Genomic DNA, 17,840 nt, shown 5'->3' with positions numbered 1-17,840 from the left:
TAGGCAGATAACAGCATTGTGACCTTTTTAATTTTCCCTTTAAAGCCATTGGTATTGTTGAAGTGTTACAATAAAAGTAAAAATAATAATAAATGTCTAAACACCTGTTCAAAATCACTTTCAAAAATGACAAGTCTCGACCATAAATACTATCATTTTGTGCTATGTTTAAAAGAATTGAAACATTCTTTTAAATATTTATGATTTTTACAAGCAAAAACACTGTTATATTATCAGTACCTAATTAATCATTTTATATACAATTATTTTTAGAATATATTTAGCTTGACATCAAGCTGAACAATTGTCAGACTTACAATCTTTCTTATCATTATTTACAAATGAGGTTGAAATAAGCTTCTGATCCCTTTCAGTGCAGGAACCAAATTTGAAAGGCCTTTGCAAACAGTTTGGATCCAGATGAGACGCCACAAAACGTGGCGTCTCATCAGGATCCAAACTGTTTGCTATTCTGATAGTATTCTTTGAAAAAAATGGAAGAAAATGCTAATTTTAGAACTTCAGCAGACGACAATTTAGCAGACGACAAATTTCCCAGCATGCAAAAGGTTATATCAAAAAGTACCGTAAAATAGGAGCTAGTTTGCAAGCTGATGTTTTTGTCCGTCAGGTGCCGTGATAATGCTGGGTCGCACAAACATGTTCCGATACAACAACCCTGCCGAGGCTGCCAAGATGAAAGAAGAGCTCAGAAAGGTAGGTTAGCATAATTAAGGATTGTCTGTCTGGGCTAGTATCCTAGCGGTAGCTTGGTCAGTATTTTGAACGTTATCCTGTTTAGTAAAATTGTGTAGGATATCATCCAATTGGTATTGAATGTGGGGTAGTATTTAATTTTGAGAGAATGTTGTAGATATAGTCATAGTTTTGGATTTTGTTTTTGCACTATCATCAAGTTTGGAATATTGTGAGTGACCTTTTCCAGTTAATATACAATTTGCTAATATGTCTGTTAATAAACTATGTGTGCCAAATTATTATCATGTTTGCTATATTTACCTTGTCATTTTGTAAAATAAATATCAAAAGCATGTTGACTGTATTCTAGGGCCTGATATTTAAGACCAAGGTACAGTTTTATGTGACTTTCTTTTTAAAAAAAAGCTTAGATTGGGCTGCTTTCGTTGGAAATGGACATTGCTGTTTAACATGTAATTTCATATGCATGTACATAAGATTATAAAATTGTCATACATTTCATCATCATACCATCGTTTCTTTTGAATTCACTTACAGTTACATAGCATAATATCTTATATATATGTATATACATATATACATTTGACTAAAAGTGTAACGAAACCTTTTTAGCTCATCTATTTTTTGAAAAAAAATTATGAGCTATTGTCATCACCTTGGCGTCGGCGTTGGCGTTGGCGTTGGCGTTGGCGTTGGCGTTGGCGTCGGCGTCCGGTTAAGTTTTGCGTTTAGGTCCACTTTTCTCAGAAAGTATCAATGCTATTGCATTCAAACTTGGTACACTTACTTACTATCATGAGGGGACTAGGCAGGCAAAGTTAGATAACTCTGGCGTGCATTTTGACAGAATTATGTGCCCTTTTTGTACTTAAAAAATTGCAAATTTTGGTTAAGTTTTGCGTTTAGTTCCACTTTTCTCAGTAAGTATCAATGCTATTGCATTCAAACTTGGTACACTTACTTACTATCATGAGGGGACTGGGCAGGCAAAGTTAGATAACTCTGGCATGCATTTTGACAGAATTATGTGCCCTTTTTATACTTAGAAAATTGACAATTTTGGTTAAGTTTTGTGTTTAGGTCCATTTTATTCCTTAAGCATCAAAGCTATTGCTTTCATACTTGCAACACTTACTAACTATCATAAGGGGACTGTGCAGGCAAAGTAATGTAACTCTGACTGGCATTTTGACAGAATTATGTGCCCTTTTTATACTTAGAAAATTGAAAATTTGATTAAGTTTTGTGTTTAGGTCCACTTTATTCCTACAGTATCAAAGCTATTGCTTTCATACTTGCAAGATTTATGAACTATCATAAGGGGACGGTGCAGGCAAAGTTATGTAACTCTGACTGGCATTTGGACGGAATTATGGGCCCTTTATACTTAGAAAATTGAAAATTTGGTTAAGATTTATGTTTTGGTCACTTTACCCCTAAAGTATCATAGATATTGCTTTCATACTTGGAACACTCACAAACTATCATAAGGGTACAGTAAAAGGACAAGTTGCATAACTCTGGTTGTCATTGTTACGGAATTATGGCCCTTTTTTGACTTAGTAACTTTTAATATATGGTTAAATTTTGTGTTTCGATCCACTCGAAGTATCAAGGCTATTGCTTTCAAACTTCAAATACTTACATGCTATCATGAGGTTACTGTACCTGGCAACTTGAATTTTACTTTGACCTTTGAATGACCTTGACTCTCAAGGTCAAATTATTAAATTTTGCTAAAATTGCCATAACTTCTTTATTTATGATTAGATTTGATTGATACTTTGATGAAACTACTCTTACCTGACATACCACAATAGACTTCACCCAAACCATCCCCCGTGCCCTCCCCCCCCTCCCCCCCCTCCCCCCCCCCCCTAATTTTTTTTTTTTTTTTTTTTTTATAAGATCATCTCACAAATGACCACCACACCCTCACACTATACCCCCACCCCCCCCCCCCAAATTTTTTTTTTGATTTTTTTTTTTTTTTTTTTTTTTTTTTTTTTTTTTAAGATCATCTCACAAATTATCACCACACCCTCACACTATACCCCCCCCCCCCCCCCCCCCGATTTTTTTTTTTTTTTTTTTTTTTTTTTTTCGCTTTTTTGGAAGATAATGTAATAAATGTCCACAACCCCACACTATACACCCCTCTTCACTCCACTCCTCCCTCCTTTGTGATTGAAAATGAGAGTCCCTTCACCTTTAAAAAGAAAATAGATGAGCGGTCTGCACCCGCAAGGCGGTGCTCTTGTTTATATTTTATAGTTAATTAAAAATTGTAAAGTTATTCTTTAATATTTCCTTATTAGTTTGCACGGTCAAATTGTTTGCCACATTGTTGCTTTTTTGGGTGAGAGTCTTTTGTCTGTCTTAGATTTTCGTATTTTGTGTCTTTTGTTGTGTGTCTTGCCTTGTCAACATTTGCTTTGTGAACATTATCGGCCTAGTTCAAAACTTGGAAATATGAACTAAAAAAACCCAGCTCTCTAGATTAAATGAAAGAAAAAGCTTATGAACACTCTCCTCCAAGTCAGAAATGGTTCCTGTCCATTTCAAAACATGGCCGCCGTAAGGCCAAACAGTATACCTTATGTGGCTATAGTCTCATGTTTTGCCTAAGAGTCTTTTTCATTATTTTTTATTGGTTCTTTTTGTCATGTATAATTTTGCTTGGATTATCTTCTGGGTTAAAAGCTTCAGTACTACACTGCTGCCTATTTCTTAATGAATTTCACCTTTGTATGGAAGTTGCAATTGTTATTGCTATAAATAAAACTCTGTTTGTGTGAGCATGATCTAAAATTGTTGCATTTGCCGATCATTTTAAGATTCAACAGTTTAATTATCAACCCTCTACAAATAGCATCTGAACAATTCAACAGTTTAATGATCAACCCTCTGTATATAGCATCTGAGCAATTCAACAGTTTAATGATCAACCCTCTGTATATTGCATCTGAACAATTCAACAGTTTAATGATCAACCCTCTGTATATAGCATCTGAACAATTCCACAGTTTAATGATCAACCCTCTATATATAGCATCTGAACAATTCCACAGTTTAATGATCAACCCTCTACATATAACCTCTGAACAATTCAACAGTTTAATGCTCAACCCTCTACATAGAACCTCTGAACAACTCAACAGTTTAATGAACAACCCTCTATATATAGCCTTTGAACAATTCCACAGTTTTTTATCAACCCTCTTCATATAGCCTCTGAACAATTCAACTGTTTAATGATCAACCCTCTATATATAGCCTCTGAACAATTCAACAGTTTAATGATCAACCCTATATATATATAACCTCTGAACAATTAAACAGTTTAATGATCAACCCTCTACATATAGCCTCTGAACAATTCAACAGTTTAATGATCAACCCTCTACATATAGTCTCTGAACAATCCAACAGTTTAGTGATCAACCCTATATATATAACCTCTGAACAATTCAACAGTTTAATGATCAACCCTCTTCATATAGCCTCTGAACAATTCAACAGTTTAATGATCAACCCTCTACATATAGCCTCTGAACAATTCAACAGTTTAATGATCAACCCTCTACATATAGTCTCTGAACAATCCAACAGTTTAGTGATCAACCCTATATATATATAACCTCTGAACAATTAAACAGTTTAATGATCAACCCTCTTCATATAGCCTCTGAACAATTCAACTGTTTAATGATCAACCCTATATATATATAACCTCTGAACAATTCAACAGTTTAATGATCAACCCTCTTCATATAGCCTCTGAACAATTAAACAGTTTAATGATCAACCCTCTACATATAGCCTCTGAACAATTCAACAGTTTAATGATCAATCCTCTACATATAGCCTCTGAACAAATCAATAAATTAATGATCAACCCTCTATATATAGCCTCTGAACAATTCAACAGTTTAGTGATCAACCCTCTATATATAGCTTTTGAACAAGAGATTTGCATTGTGTTTTGCTTCAATTATTTTGTTGCTGTTTTTGTCCATTGATTTTTACAGAACTTTTTTGTCAAGTTTCTGTACCATTTTCTGTTGTCATCCGTCATAGTATGTAATTAATTCAGTTACCATTGTATTTTAATACTGTTTAGTTATTATCCTATCCTGTAGCAAATTGGCTTAGATAGTCAAATATGTGCTTTCTGCAACATTTTGCCTTCACAACATGTTAGTTACGCCAGTTTGACTTACTTACCTGGATAGTAGGTCTGATTTCCTTCCGGATATGGTATTTGTATTGGAAATGGTGTATATTTGTAAGAACAAACTTTATTTTAAGAATAATGGTCCATTTTTAGCTCGGCTGATTTCGGAGAAAACCTGAGGTATTGTCATAGCAAGCTCGCTGTCCGGCGTCGTGCTAAAACCTTAACATTGGCTCTAAAATCAAAGTGCTTCCACCTACAACTTTGAAACTTCATATGTACCTTAATGAGTTCTACACGCCACACCCATTTTTGGGTCATTAGGTCAAAGGTCAAGGTCACTGTGACCTCTAAAAAAAAATCTTCTGACAAGCTTTCATTTATTCAAAACTGCACCCACAGCCAAGCGTTGGCACCTGCTATGCGGTGCTCTTGATATACTTGTCAGTACAACTTATACTTTGTCAGTACCACTTATACTTGTCAATTCCATGTTTACTTGTCACTTCCACTTAAACTTGTCAGTTACACTTTTACTTGTCAGTTTTAGGACTTTTATGCTTTGAAAATTAAGTACAGAAATTTCAATATCCCAGTTTTCACTTCTTAAATTAAAGCTACATATACATTTTCTCTCTTTTGTTATCACAGAACATCTGAAATTGTATTCATGTCGGAATTACAACTCAGACTTTATATGCCAATAATTGATGTAAGGACAATTAAACACATGCAGAATTCTCTGTTAAGAAGTGCATACGGTACTGAAAAACACATACCTAAGAAACATATGTAGATTTGAATATTTGGACCTGGATAGCTTCTAACAATGTACAATGTGTCATTATTGTTAATGTGTTTCTTCAACCATAATCCATTTGTGAATTAAAAAAGGAGACACAACAAATCAGGGAATAGCAAAACCCCAAATGCCATAATCTTGACAATATCCTTGATACAGAACCAAGGAAAACCTAGACAGTGACCTTGAAACACAATCAAGGTCAAAGCATGTATAGTAATACCTTGTAAATGTAATAAAAAATATTTACTGATATCCAACACTATGATGAACTAGATATGAGTGAGTCACTGGGAAAACTGGGTTTAATTCATGTGCCGTCAGCACAGGTAAATCTGGGGAGGGTACTTTCGCTTTTAAAGATTAAAAAAAGTTTCTATTCAACAAGATTCCAGTCTACACAGAAAGTGTCATTCCAAATTAGCCTAGATTAGGGCAAATCTTGGAATTTATTTTAAGCACATGCATGTCCGGTTTTCCAAAAGCCCGGCTCATATACATGATTTGTCTGCAGGCATAGTTCTTGCCAATTTCAGAGTGGCATGATTCCGTCCCTGTCCCGGACGTCTCTGATCACAAAGTCTATGGGCGACCTGTACCGTTCATCAGATAACCTCACGGGCAGCGGGTAAGAGGGGCTCTACAGGTCGTAGTACTGGTATCTTTCGGATTGAGCCTCGCTTTGGGAAAATGGGGTTTAATGCATGTGTGTTAAGTGGGCTAATCAGGGACGACTATTTCCGCTTTTGCTTTAGCAGAAATTCAGTTAAGACGGAAAGTGTAATCTCTGATTAGTCTGTGCAGACTGCGCAAGATTATCTGGTACAAGACACTACGCACGTACATTAAATCCCATTTATCTCACTTTTACAGCAAATTCGGTTGATTAAAATCCCGTTGATTAAATTTCTGCTATAAACCATGGCACGAAATGAAGTGGTTTTTTTCGACAAAAGGACGTCATAAATCCAGCGAAATTATCCAGTTAAACTAATTTTTGTTTAAATAAAAAGGTTTACTGAATAAAAAGTGGGATAAATAGAATAATAGATTAGTGTTGATTATAGATCAGGTTTATCATTCCCTGCACGAAAAAGTACTCGCCAAGACTCGTGCATTTTGTTTTCTAAGCCTCGCATGATAAACCTGATCTTTAATCAACACTAACCTATTATTCTCTATTTCCCAATGTGAGGTTAAATTTGGTTTTAGTTTTCACTGTTAAGATTTTTGTTTATACATAAACAATCATGAAATGTTCCAAGGTTCTTTGGCATTATGTGATTTTTTGTGCAACTGCATAGTTACAAACATTTTTATATCGGTTATAACTAAATTATATAATTGTTATCTTTATGTATGTATTTTTATGTAAATATAATTAAAGGACAGGTTAAATAATAATTCATAAAAACATGTTATCTTATTTTTTTAAGACAAATAAAATAATTAGTCTGCGTTTGAAGTTTGTCCTGCAATTCTCCAGTCAATTATTGTGATATTGGAAAGAATCTAACATAGAACATGTGTACAGCAGTCAGTAATACCGGTATGAACCCTATTTGTTTGTCGCTATAGATGGGAGCTGGACAGTTCACACCGAGAAGAGCATGAAAAGATAGAAGAACTACGGTAATTGAGAGAAAAAAGTTAGGTTTGCATAGAGAAACAACAGTAATTGAAACAAAATATGTAAGGTTTACATAGAGGAACCACAGTACTTGAGATAAATAAGGTAGGTTTACATAGAGGAACTACGGTAATTGAGAGAAAATAAGTTAGGTTTGCATAGAGGACTACGGTAATTGAGAGAAAATAAGTTAGGTTAGCATAGAGGAACTACAGTAATTGAGAGAAAATAAGTAAGGTTTACATAGAGGAACTACAGTACTTGAGAGAAATAAGTTAGGTTTACATAGAGAAACTACGGTAATTGAGAGAAAATAAGTTAGGTTTGCATAGAGGACTACGGTAATTGAGAGCAAATAAGTTAGGTTTGCATAGAGGAACTACAGTAATTGAGAGAAAATAAGAAAGGTTTACATAGAGGAACTACAGTAATTGAGCGGAAATAAGTTAGGTTTACATAGAGGAACTTCGGTAATTGAGAGAAAATAAGTTAGGTTTACATAAAGAAACTATGGTAATTGAGAGAAAATAAGTAAGGTTTGCATAGAGGATCCGCTGTTTTTGAGAGAAAATAAGTTAGTTTTGCATAGAGGAACTACAGTAATTGGGATAAAATAAGTTAGGTTTGCATAGAAGAACTACGGTAATTGAGAGAAAATGAGTTATGTTTACATAGACGAACTATGGTTATTGAGAGAAAAAAAGTTAGGTTTGCATAGAGGATCCACAGTATTTGAGAGAAAATAAGTTAGTTTTGCATAGAGAAACTACATTTATAAAGTGACAATAAGTTAGGATTACATAGAGAAACTAAAGTTATTGAGGGAAAATAAGTTAGGTTTACATGGAAGAAATAAGGTAATTGAGAGAAAATAAGTTAGGTTTGCATAAAGGAATTATGGTAATTGAGAGGAAATATGTGAAGTTAACATAGAGGAATTGAGGTAATTTAGACAAAATATGTTAGGTTAACAAACGGAATAAAGGTAATTGAGAGAAAATAAGTAAGGCTTACATAGGGAAACTAAGGTAACTCAATAAAGTTGGGGATCTAAGTTGGTATAAATTGTTGAAATAAGGTGACACTGTTGAGCTGGAGATTTAAGTTTGATAAAAAATAGTGGAATTAATTCAATTTTTAATTTCAAATAAGTTATAGAGGATTGGAGGAACCCATTTAACAGTGTATAAATGGAGGATTAGTTTTGTTCCTTATAGAGGAACTAGTGTGAGTGAGTAGATAGGGAAACTGTGGGGACTGGGCAGATATAAGAGTGGATAAGTTTGATAATGAGGAAAAAAAGAAACTTTTATCAGTTACATAAGTCTATATTGAAATGCAGACATCACTAATACCTTTATTGTCATGCTCAATCTGTTATTTCACACTTTGCAGATTGTTTATTGACAGCTGTTTTATCAGGTCAATCAGGTGTCAAGTTTGAGCAAACATGCAGTTTACGTTATTCTCACATTGGTACAAATACCTTGTTAGAAATCCTGCATTAGAAACTGCTGAACTTTTTCTATTTAATAATTATAAATAGTCAGATTATTAGATTCCAGCATTTATTTTAAATGGATTGGTCAAAGATTTAAGTATAGTGTTTTCCTAAAAAAAAAAATTGAATACTTGTGTTAACGGATTTTTTTGTAAGTATTGATGGAATGACAATTATGCTGACACTGCTTTGTAAGAAACTGGGCGCCAATTTGCGGTGAGAATTTTTAATTCATGCAATTTTTTGTAACGCTCTTATTATTTCCCTACCATGTTTATTGTCAATGTGTAAGTATCAGTATAAATAAGCCTTTTTCTGGGAATGCTTGGCTTAATGCTTATGTGTAAAGTGTCATCCAAGATTAGCCTTTGCGAGGCATGACACTTTGGGTTTTTTATAGATTTTTTTATTTACAGAAAGTCTTAACCAAAATCCAGTTAAGGCAGACAGTGTAGTTGGCAGACTGCACAGGCTAATGTGGGACAACACTTTACTAATTTGCATTTAGCCCAGATTTCCCAGAACAAAGCTCTAATGATCAATGGTTAAAAATTCAATATTCAGCTAGTTGACAATGGGCATTGTAATGAGATATTATTTTATATTTAAATCATTATTGTAGGCCTTATTATTATTGATTCAATTCGATTCAGAAGAGTTGTTTTTTTTAGTTTCATGTAATGTCATTACTTTACAATAGCTTTATATGATGTGTAAAATGCAAATTGTTGCCATTATGCAAATTCATGTCTCATCCTCCTTATACCAGCCTCCATCAAAAAATAAAATAAATGACCATTACCTTTAAATTCAAAACATAATTTATGATAGCTTTAAAACATATAACCCTGCAAGCATGGGTCAATCTCCAACACAACCAATAATATAAATATTGTGTATATTTTTGTTTGTCAGCAGTCCATCCTGCGTTGGCAAGATTTGTCCTGTTAACACTCTAGAAGCCACATTTATAGCCAAATCTTCATGAAAATTAATTTTATACATGAACATGAACAATTGTCCAAATGATGTCGCAACTGAGTTCAAAACCGGCACGTCCATGTGAGTGATGGATGAGAAGAACATTTCAATCCTTTAAACCTAGTTTCCCTTTCATCCCTTCATTCTCTCCTCCAGGTGCCAGATCAAGGTTCTAGAGGACCGTTACCATGCAGAGGAGGAGGACAGGATCAACACACAGGTTGCCATGGAGATAGAACTGGAGCGAAAACAGAACCAGCTGACCAAGGCTCAGAGAGAGCTGGAGCGTGTGCAACAGGAGGTCCTCCAGGTAACCATTGAAACCAGTATGAATAGGGGCTTAATGCGTGTACGTAAATTGTCGTCTCAGATTAGCCTGTGCAGTTTACACAGGCTAATCAGGTATGACACTTTCAGTCTTAACTGGATTATTCCTAAGAAGAAACCCTGATTTAAACAAAAATGACAAAAGCCGAAAGTGTCATCACTGATTAGCCTGTGAGGACATCACATGCTAATCTTGGATGACACTTTACACACATGCATTTAGCCCAATTTTCCCAGCTCAAGTCATGGTTATGTTTCTACGGTGTGGAAATGCTGTATATGCTTGACAAATCATTTTTAGCTTGGCTGTTTTCGGAGAAAACCCGAGGTATTGTCAAAGCCAGCTCGTCGTGTCCGCCGTCGTGTCGTCCGCAAAACCTTTACATTTTGTTAAGGTTTTGAACATTGGCTCTAAAATCAAAGTGCTTCTGCCTACAACTTTGAAACTTCATATGTAGCTGCACCTCGATGAGTTCTACATGCCACACCCATTTTTGGGTCACTAGGTCAAAGGTCAAGGTCACTGTGACCTCTAAAAAAAATCAATAAAAAAATAATCTGAGAAGCTTTCATTTATTCAAAACTGCACCCGCAGCCGAGCATGGCACCGGTTATGCGGTGCTCTTGTTATGTTTCTTTTGCTTAGCATTACACTGTTGTTTATGCTCGTCATTTCTTTACCTTTGTGTAGATTCAGAAAGGATGCTTGTTATCCCCCGCCATAGGCGGAGGGATATTGTTTTGGCGTTGTCCGTCCTTCCGTCCGCCCGCCCGTAGCCATATCTTGGAAGTGCTTTGGCGGATTTCATTGAAAATTGGTATGAGTATATATATATGGCTAACAAGATGATGCACGCCAAATGGCATTGTACACCATCTGTTAATAACGGAGTTATGGCCCTTTGTATCTTGAAAAAATGCTTTTTAGTATAAGCTTACAGCTTTATCTCCATTAACACACGAGCCAGAGCCATGAAACTTGCCATAGTTGTTCTCAATCATCTAGGGGTGCTTCACATTCAACACCCATAATCCTAGGGGCTAAGGTCAAGGTCACACATTGAGGTCAAAGGTCACAAATTTGATCAATTATTCACTATTTAGTCATTCCTTTACTATGCCGTGAAACTTGCTATAGTTGTTCTCTATCATCTGGGGTTGCTTCACATTCAACACCCATAATCCTAGGGGCTAAGGTCAAGGTCACACATTGAGGTCAAAGGTTTACACCCATTCATAAACAAAATTTATATGGCGGGGGATATCAATTCAACGAATTTGCTTGTTGATTTTAGTGTTTGATTGTATAATCATTTCATGTGAAGACATTTCAAACATATTTTTGCAAGTGACAGTTATTGTTCACTGGTATTTGCCACATATTTTCCGGAAAGCATGAAATAAAAAAATTATATCAGCATGCGATGAACAACAGAGGCAAGTTAAATGTAGACGTGTAAAATCAATTTTCAAAAAATATCAGTAAATATAGCAAAATATTTCACCTGAATTTACAAATTTGGGTCTGTATATTCATTGAAAATGTCACTTAAAGAAACAGAATTTCATAATTTATATAAAACAGAAACTGTATTTGACATTTGTCAGTTTAATTTACAAACTGTATTTATGAAGTGCTGTTGTGAATTAAAACTCATAATCTTTTCCAGAGATTCTACTATAAATATGAGGTATTTTTTGCATGCCATGTTGCAAATAAAAATATGGCAAGATTGTATATCCTTCACTTATAAATGGGCCATGCTCACTGAAAAAGGGGTTTAATGCATGTGCGTTAAGTGTCGTCCCTGATTAGCCTGTGGTCTGACACTCTCCCTTTAGACTGGATTTTCATTTAAAAGAGACATCCTTTAAATGAAAACGTCCATAAAAGCGGAAAGTGTCGTCCCTGATAAGCCAGTGCATTCTTCACAGGCTAATCTGGAACTACACTTTACACACATGCATTAAGCACCGTTTTCCCGTAGCGCAACTCATAAGCACAATTTCCTCCATATAAATGAACCTGCCCTACCCTCTGTATTCCCCAGGTCCACCAGTCAGCCCAAGTGCAGGCCAAACTGCCAAAGGTAAATGTTTCACTGCGATGCCATATTTACTCAATTGCACTACTTTTGAAACAGAAATGATCCTCGCTCTGTGTAACATGTTTTATGCATATGAGTAAAGTGTCTTCCCAGATAGCACAGGCTAATCAGGGACGACACTTATCGCTTAAGAAAAATTTTTAGTTTTAAGGAATTATCTTCTAAATGAAAATCCAGTTTAGTCACAAAGTGTCGTCCCTGATTAGCCTGTGATAACTGCATAGGCTAATCATGGACAACACTTTATGCACATGCATTAAGCCCCATTTTCCCAGAGTGTGGCTCAACTTCACTTGCAATGTTAAACTTTATCATAAATATATAGAAGTAAGACTTGTAACATGAGATTTCAAGCAATCAAATGTGCAGGTAATTCATTTCAACAATTAAATAAATTGCTGCTAAAGATTGTCATATTATTAAAAGCACACTACAATTCATGACAGTTGTGATGCAGCCTTGACGGTTGTTATCAGGAATAATAATTTTCTAGTAGTAGAAGTAAATCAGAGCTTAAGCTTATGTTTTATCAGAATAATGAGTAGCCAAAAATATAAAAAAATGCTTATTTTGAAACTACAGTTATACGTGTGCTGAACGTGTCATCCCAGATTAAATGTGCAGTTCACACAGGCTAATCAGGGATGACACTTTCTTCTATTATGCTATGTTTCAGTTAAAGGAAGACCCTATTCTGATAAAAATAAAGTCTAGGTAAAGGTGTTTTCTCTGATTAGCCTGTGCAGACTGCACATGTTAATCTGGGACAACACTTTATACATATGCATTTAATCCTGTTATCCCTTATCACAGGCTGATCAGGGACAAATCTTTTCTTCATAATGGTATGTTTGGTTAAAAGGTTGTTCCTTTTCTGATCAAAAATCCATTTTAGGCGGACAGTGCCGTCTAAGATTAGCCTGTGTGGATTTCACAGCCTAATTTGGTCCGACATTTTTCGCACATTTATAAAGCCAAGTTTTGTAGTTTATACCGTCTGATGTTGTTGACTGCATTCTCAGGGTGTAGAGATAGATGAGATGTTGTCACGGCTGACAGAGCGAGAGACAATGATACAAGAGGAGGCCAGAGTGACCAGTGAGGCACTGCAACAGGTTAGTGAGCGTGAACCCTTATATTTATTAAACCCATTTATTTTAAAGGGATTTCACAGAAAACATAAGGCCTATAGAATTGCTCTCTAGTCTGTTTCCTGGATAGAATCAGTATACACTTATTTCATGGATGCGCGGTGAACAGTCAAAACTGTTTTCCAAGGTATCAGGGGTGACTTTGGTATCGGCCGAGGGCAACAGTTCCAAATGTCAGCCCTGATACAGAGGGACAACAGTTTTGACTGTTCACCAAGCATCCATGAAATAAGTGTTTTATTACCTGATCAAATTTGCAACATAGAAATAACAGCAAACTAAATTTTTATTTACACACAACAGTAATCGATAAAATAAATAATTTTGACTGTTTAACTGTAAAATGACGTCATTTTTTCGACGAAATGACGTCATTATTCTAGCGGGCAACAGTTCAAACTGTTGACCGGTCAACAGTTCGATATTCACCGGTAACAGTTCAAAACATTGCAAATTTCTTTTTCTTCGAGGAAATAGCAAAAAAATAATTAATTATCATTTATATAAGACATCAGGTAATAATACTTATTGTCTTTGGGAAAAATCTGAAGAACGCTTCCACAGTATGGATCAAACCAGGGATCATATTTTTTTCGGTTTTGTCGGTCCTAGACCGATTGGGGTCGTGAAAGACCGATTGAAAATCCCAAACAGTCGGTCCGATTCTGTGTGCTAAAATTCCCATGTCATCAAATCGATTACACAGTGCACATGTAAACATAGATCTACCCTAATTACATTCTTATCTCGAGTAGGTGTGAAAACCATTCACTGCAGTCTCTAAACCGGTCAGGACCAGTTTATTGCGTGTCAGCCGACTAGTATCAGGATAATGACCTCAAGCAGCGAAAATTCGCGCGGTTGTGTATTAGTCATGCGTGAATAACCCCGTGTCTATATCCATCGATAATTTCACTGGCTCATACCTAGCACACTAATCGGTCCGTAATGTGTAAAATAGTTGACAGTTACTTAGGAGATGGAAACTTCAATGTTCATAATCCTCGTGGAAAGTGTGCGTTTCATGCATGATACAGTAAACTTTCATATAAACAATAATTCATAATTATTGTGGGCGGACCTTATACACTGAAAACACGCGCTGTAACTAAACAAAACATGCCGATACATTTTCCACCAGCGTAATAATCCGGCAATAAATAAATCAAAGTTGCGGATCTGATTGACAGAACAGCCGAAAGTTATTTTTATGGGCGGAACTTCACATAAAATAGTACACAAGAAAAATAATATACATTGTATAAATCTTTAGTAAAAATCGTGTTAGAATCACAATAATTCGTGTACTAAATTGTTTGTTGTTGAATAACTCACGACCGGAAGTTTAGATGCGTGGTTTCAAATCAATTGTGCTTCGCACTCGTGATTTAATCCCTACGCATCTTAACTATCGGCCGTGGGTTTTTTGACAATAAACTATAACGTACACGAATTATTTCTCAACTATTTGGTTTTGTTGTTGCCAGTATCCAACCTACGCACAGACATTTGTTTGGTTCAGTGCATGTATGTTAGCTATTATCGAGTCGACAACGATTTAAAACATCGGTATAGACTTACACAGATAAATAATAGATATTGACGATGAAAAAATGGCAGATACAACAGCACACGAAACAACAATAAAAGAAAAAAATATCATAAAACCAATTGAGAAAACTCGTATGTTCCGTTTAAAAAAGATGCCAAAGTCAATTAAACTTGTACATTTATTATACCACCTTCATGAATGGCAAAATCAATGGTATATATGTTAACGTAATTATCCCCACGCTTTTTGAAAAAAAGGTGGGGATATTGTGGTTATCTCCGCCGTCCGTCCGTCCGTCCGTCCGTCTGTCTGTCCGTCCTGGCCACTATCTCCTCCTACACTAAAAGCACTAGAACCTTGAAACTTACACACATGGTAGCTATGAGCATATGTGCGACCCTGCACTATTTGGAATTTTGATCTGACCCCTGGGTCAAAAGTTATAGCGGTTGGGGTGGGGCCGCGTCAGAAATTATCACTCATTTGTTTAGGTTATTTTACATTTACTTCTTTATTTCTACACCGATTTACTTCAAATTGATACTGGACCTCTCTTATGACAATACGGTCAATCTCAACCATGCATGGCCCCATTCCCAACCCTTGGGCGCCCTGCCCACATAGGCCACACCCACCAAAAATTTCCATTTACTATAATTTTTTCATTTCTACACGGATTCACTTCAAATTGATACTGAACTTTTGTTATGACATTAGGGTCAATCTCAACTATGCATGGCCCCAATCCCAACCCTGGGGCGCCCGCCCACATAGGCCACACCCACTAAAAAATTCCATTTACTATAAAAAAAATTTAGGTTATTTTACATTAACTTCTTCATTTCTACACTGATTCACTTCAAATTGATACTGAACCTCTCTTATGACAAAACGGTCAAACGCAACTATGCATGGCCCCGTTGCCAACCCTGGGGCGCCACGCCCACATAGACCACACCCGCCCAAAATTGCCTTTTACTATAATTTCTTCATTAATACACTGATTCACTTCAAATTGATACTGAACCTCTCTTATGACAATACGGTCAATCTCAACTATGCATGGCCCCATTACCAACCCTGGGGCACCCCGCCCACATAGGCCACACCCTCCCAAAATTGCCTTTTACTATAACTTCTTTATTTTTACACCCATTCACTTCTAATTGATACTGAACTTCTCTTATGACAATACAGTCAATCTCAACTATGCATGGCCCCATGATCAACCCTGGGGCGCCCTTGGGTCAAACATGCGGCGTGGGGATACGCGTCGGCCTCTGCCGCGCCATTTCTAGTTTGTCATGATTTCGGATATAAATTTTCGGACACCTTTTCCCCATTTAAATCCAGACCGATTGATGTTACGGGAAAATATGATCCCTGGATCAAACCCTTGACCTCATGATCGCTAGGCGGACACCATATCAACTACACTGTGGCAACTTACTATGATCATGAACTTTTTGCTTTTAGGATATTTTTTGTGTAAAGAAAGTCTCTTCTTAGCAAAAAAAACAACAGTTTAGGCGGAAAGTATAGTCCCAGATTAGCCTGCACAGACTGCACAGGCTAATCTGGGATGACACTTAACACACATGCATTAAGCCCAGTTTTCTCAGAGCACGGCTCATTTAATGTCCATTGAGACGGGTATTCCCATTTAACATGTATAAATGGTGTGTTGAGATTTGTGAGCATTGGGCACTGTTCTTATTGGACTAATAATCATAAAGTAAATTGATTTTGATGCAACATTATAACAAAATCTGAAAATTTGGCAAAAACCAAATATAAATTATCTTGTATTGGTCTGCATTCATTTTGTTTATTTGCATACAAATCATCATTTTTACAGATTATACATGCGTATTTAAACCTGAGGTAGCATAAAACACGTGATAATAATGCCTTTTGGCTTGATAGGGCCATATAACCAAAAGCAGGTGGCTTTTCATTCCTTACATTACATCTATGAATTTTAATAATCAGCCCATACCAAAAAAACACCATGAATGCCTGATAAAATCCCTTACTTGCCGATAACTTGGTAACAAGGTGTTAACAAGGTCACTGACTGGTACACCATGGAGTCTTAATAAAAAGGGGGGCATTGGGTGGGGGAGGGGCAATTAAGGGGTAAGCGATTGAAGTTTTAGCCAAACATAGTTTACAGGTTAACTTATAGAAACAACACAAAGGTTGGGACAAGTTGTTTTTAATCGGACAGTAGGAAAAGCAGCCCAAAACACAAAACTGTTCGCAGAATATGGCGTGTATGTAGGAGGGTTGTTTTGGAGTGAATCTGTGGTGTTTTTCCGTTTGTTGGTCTGTTCGCATAATATTTAATAAGTTTTTGGAGCAAACTTTTTCCATATTTCTGAAGTTATCAAGCTTTAAACTTAAAATAATGTCATCATTATGAAGTGTAGATATGCATCCATTCCTGAGTTTTAATAGTATGTCCTTGGACATGGCTGACAAAGCAATGCAGTGGAAGATGTGATATAATCACTAGTTTTGTATGGATTTATTTTTATGCTCCCCCTAAATATTTTTGGGGGGAGCATATAGTCGCCGCTTCATCTGTTCGTGTGTGTGTCCGGGCTATTTCTCAGCAACTAATGACCGGAATTCAATGAAACTTTATGGGAAGCTTCACTACCAAGAGGAGATGTGCATATTATCAGCGGGTTCTGGTCGGATGGTTTTTCACAGAGTTATGGCCCTTTGAAATTTTCCTTTAACTGTACATATAGTGCAATTCTTGTCCCCCCAACTACTAGACGTTTCCTTTTATCTGAATATATAGTGCAATATTGTGACCAAAAAAAACTTTGGGGAGCATCACCCGTCTCCGACGGTTTCTTGTTTTAATTGTGTCCACATTT

General features: G+C 36.1%; 1 protein-coding gene across 1 annotated transcript in view; it reads left to right on the top strand.

Annotated features, from left to right (window-relative positions):
- The window catches only part of LOC127873909 (kinesin-like protein KIF16B), an 83,931-nt gene that overhangs the window by 45,084 nt on the left and 21,007 nt on the right, over positions 1-17,840 (top strand). The window contains exons 19-24 of the mRNA XM_052418020.1: positions 632-717; positions 6,236-6,327; positions 7,278-7,331; positions 9,968-10,121; positions 12,190-12,228; positions 13,269-13,361. Coding sequence (XP_052273980.1) covers positions 632-717; positions 6,236-6,327; positions 7,278-7,331; positions 9,968-10,121; positions 12,190-12,228; positions 13,269-13,361 — 518 coding nt within the window. The remainder of the gene's footprint in view (positions 1-631; positions 718-6,235; positions 6,328-7,277; positions 7,332-9,967; positions 10,122-12,189; positions 12,229-13,268; positions 13,362-17,840) is intronic.

The sequence above is a fragment of the Dreissena polymorpha genome, chromosome 3 (assembly GCF_020536995.1).
Source record: "Dreissena polymorpha isolate Duluth1 chromosome 3, UMN_Dpol_1.0, whole genome shotgun sequence".
NCBI lineage: Eukaryota > Metazoa > Mollusca > Bivalvia > Myida > Dreissenidae > Dreissena > Dreissena polymorpha.
This window is presented reverse-complemented; position numbering and strand designations above follow the sequence as displayed.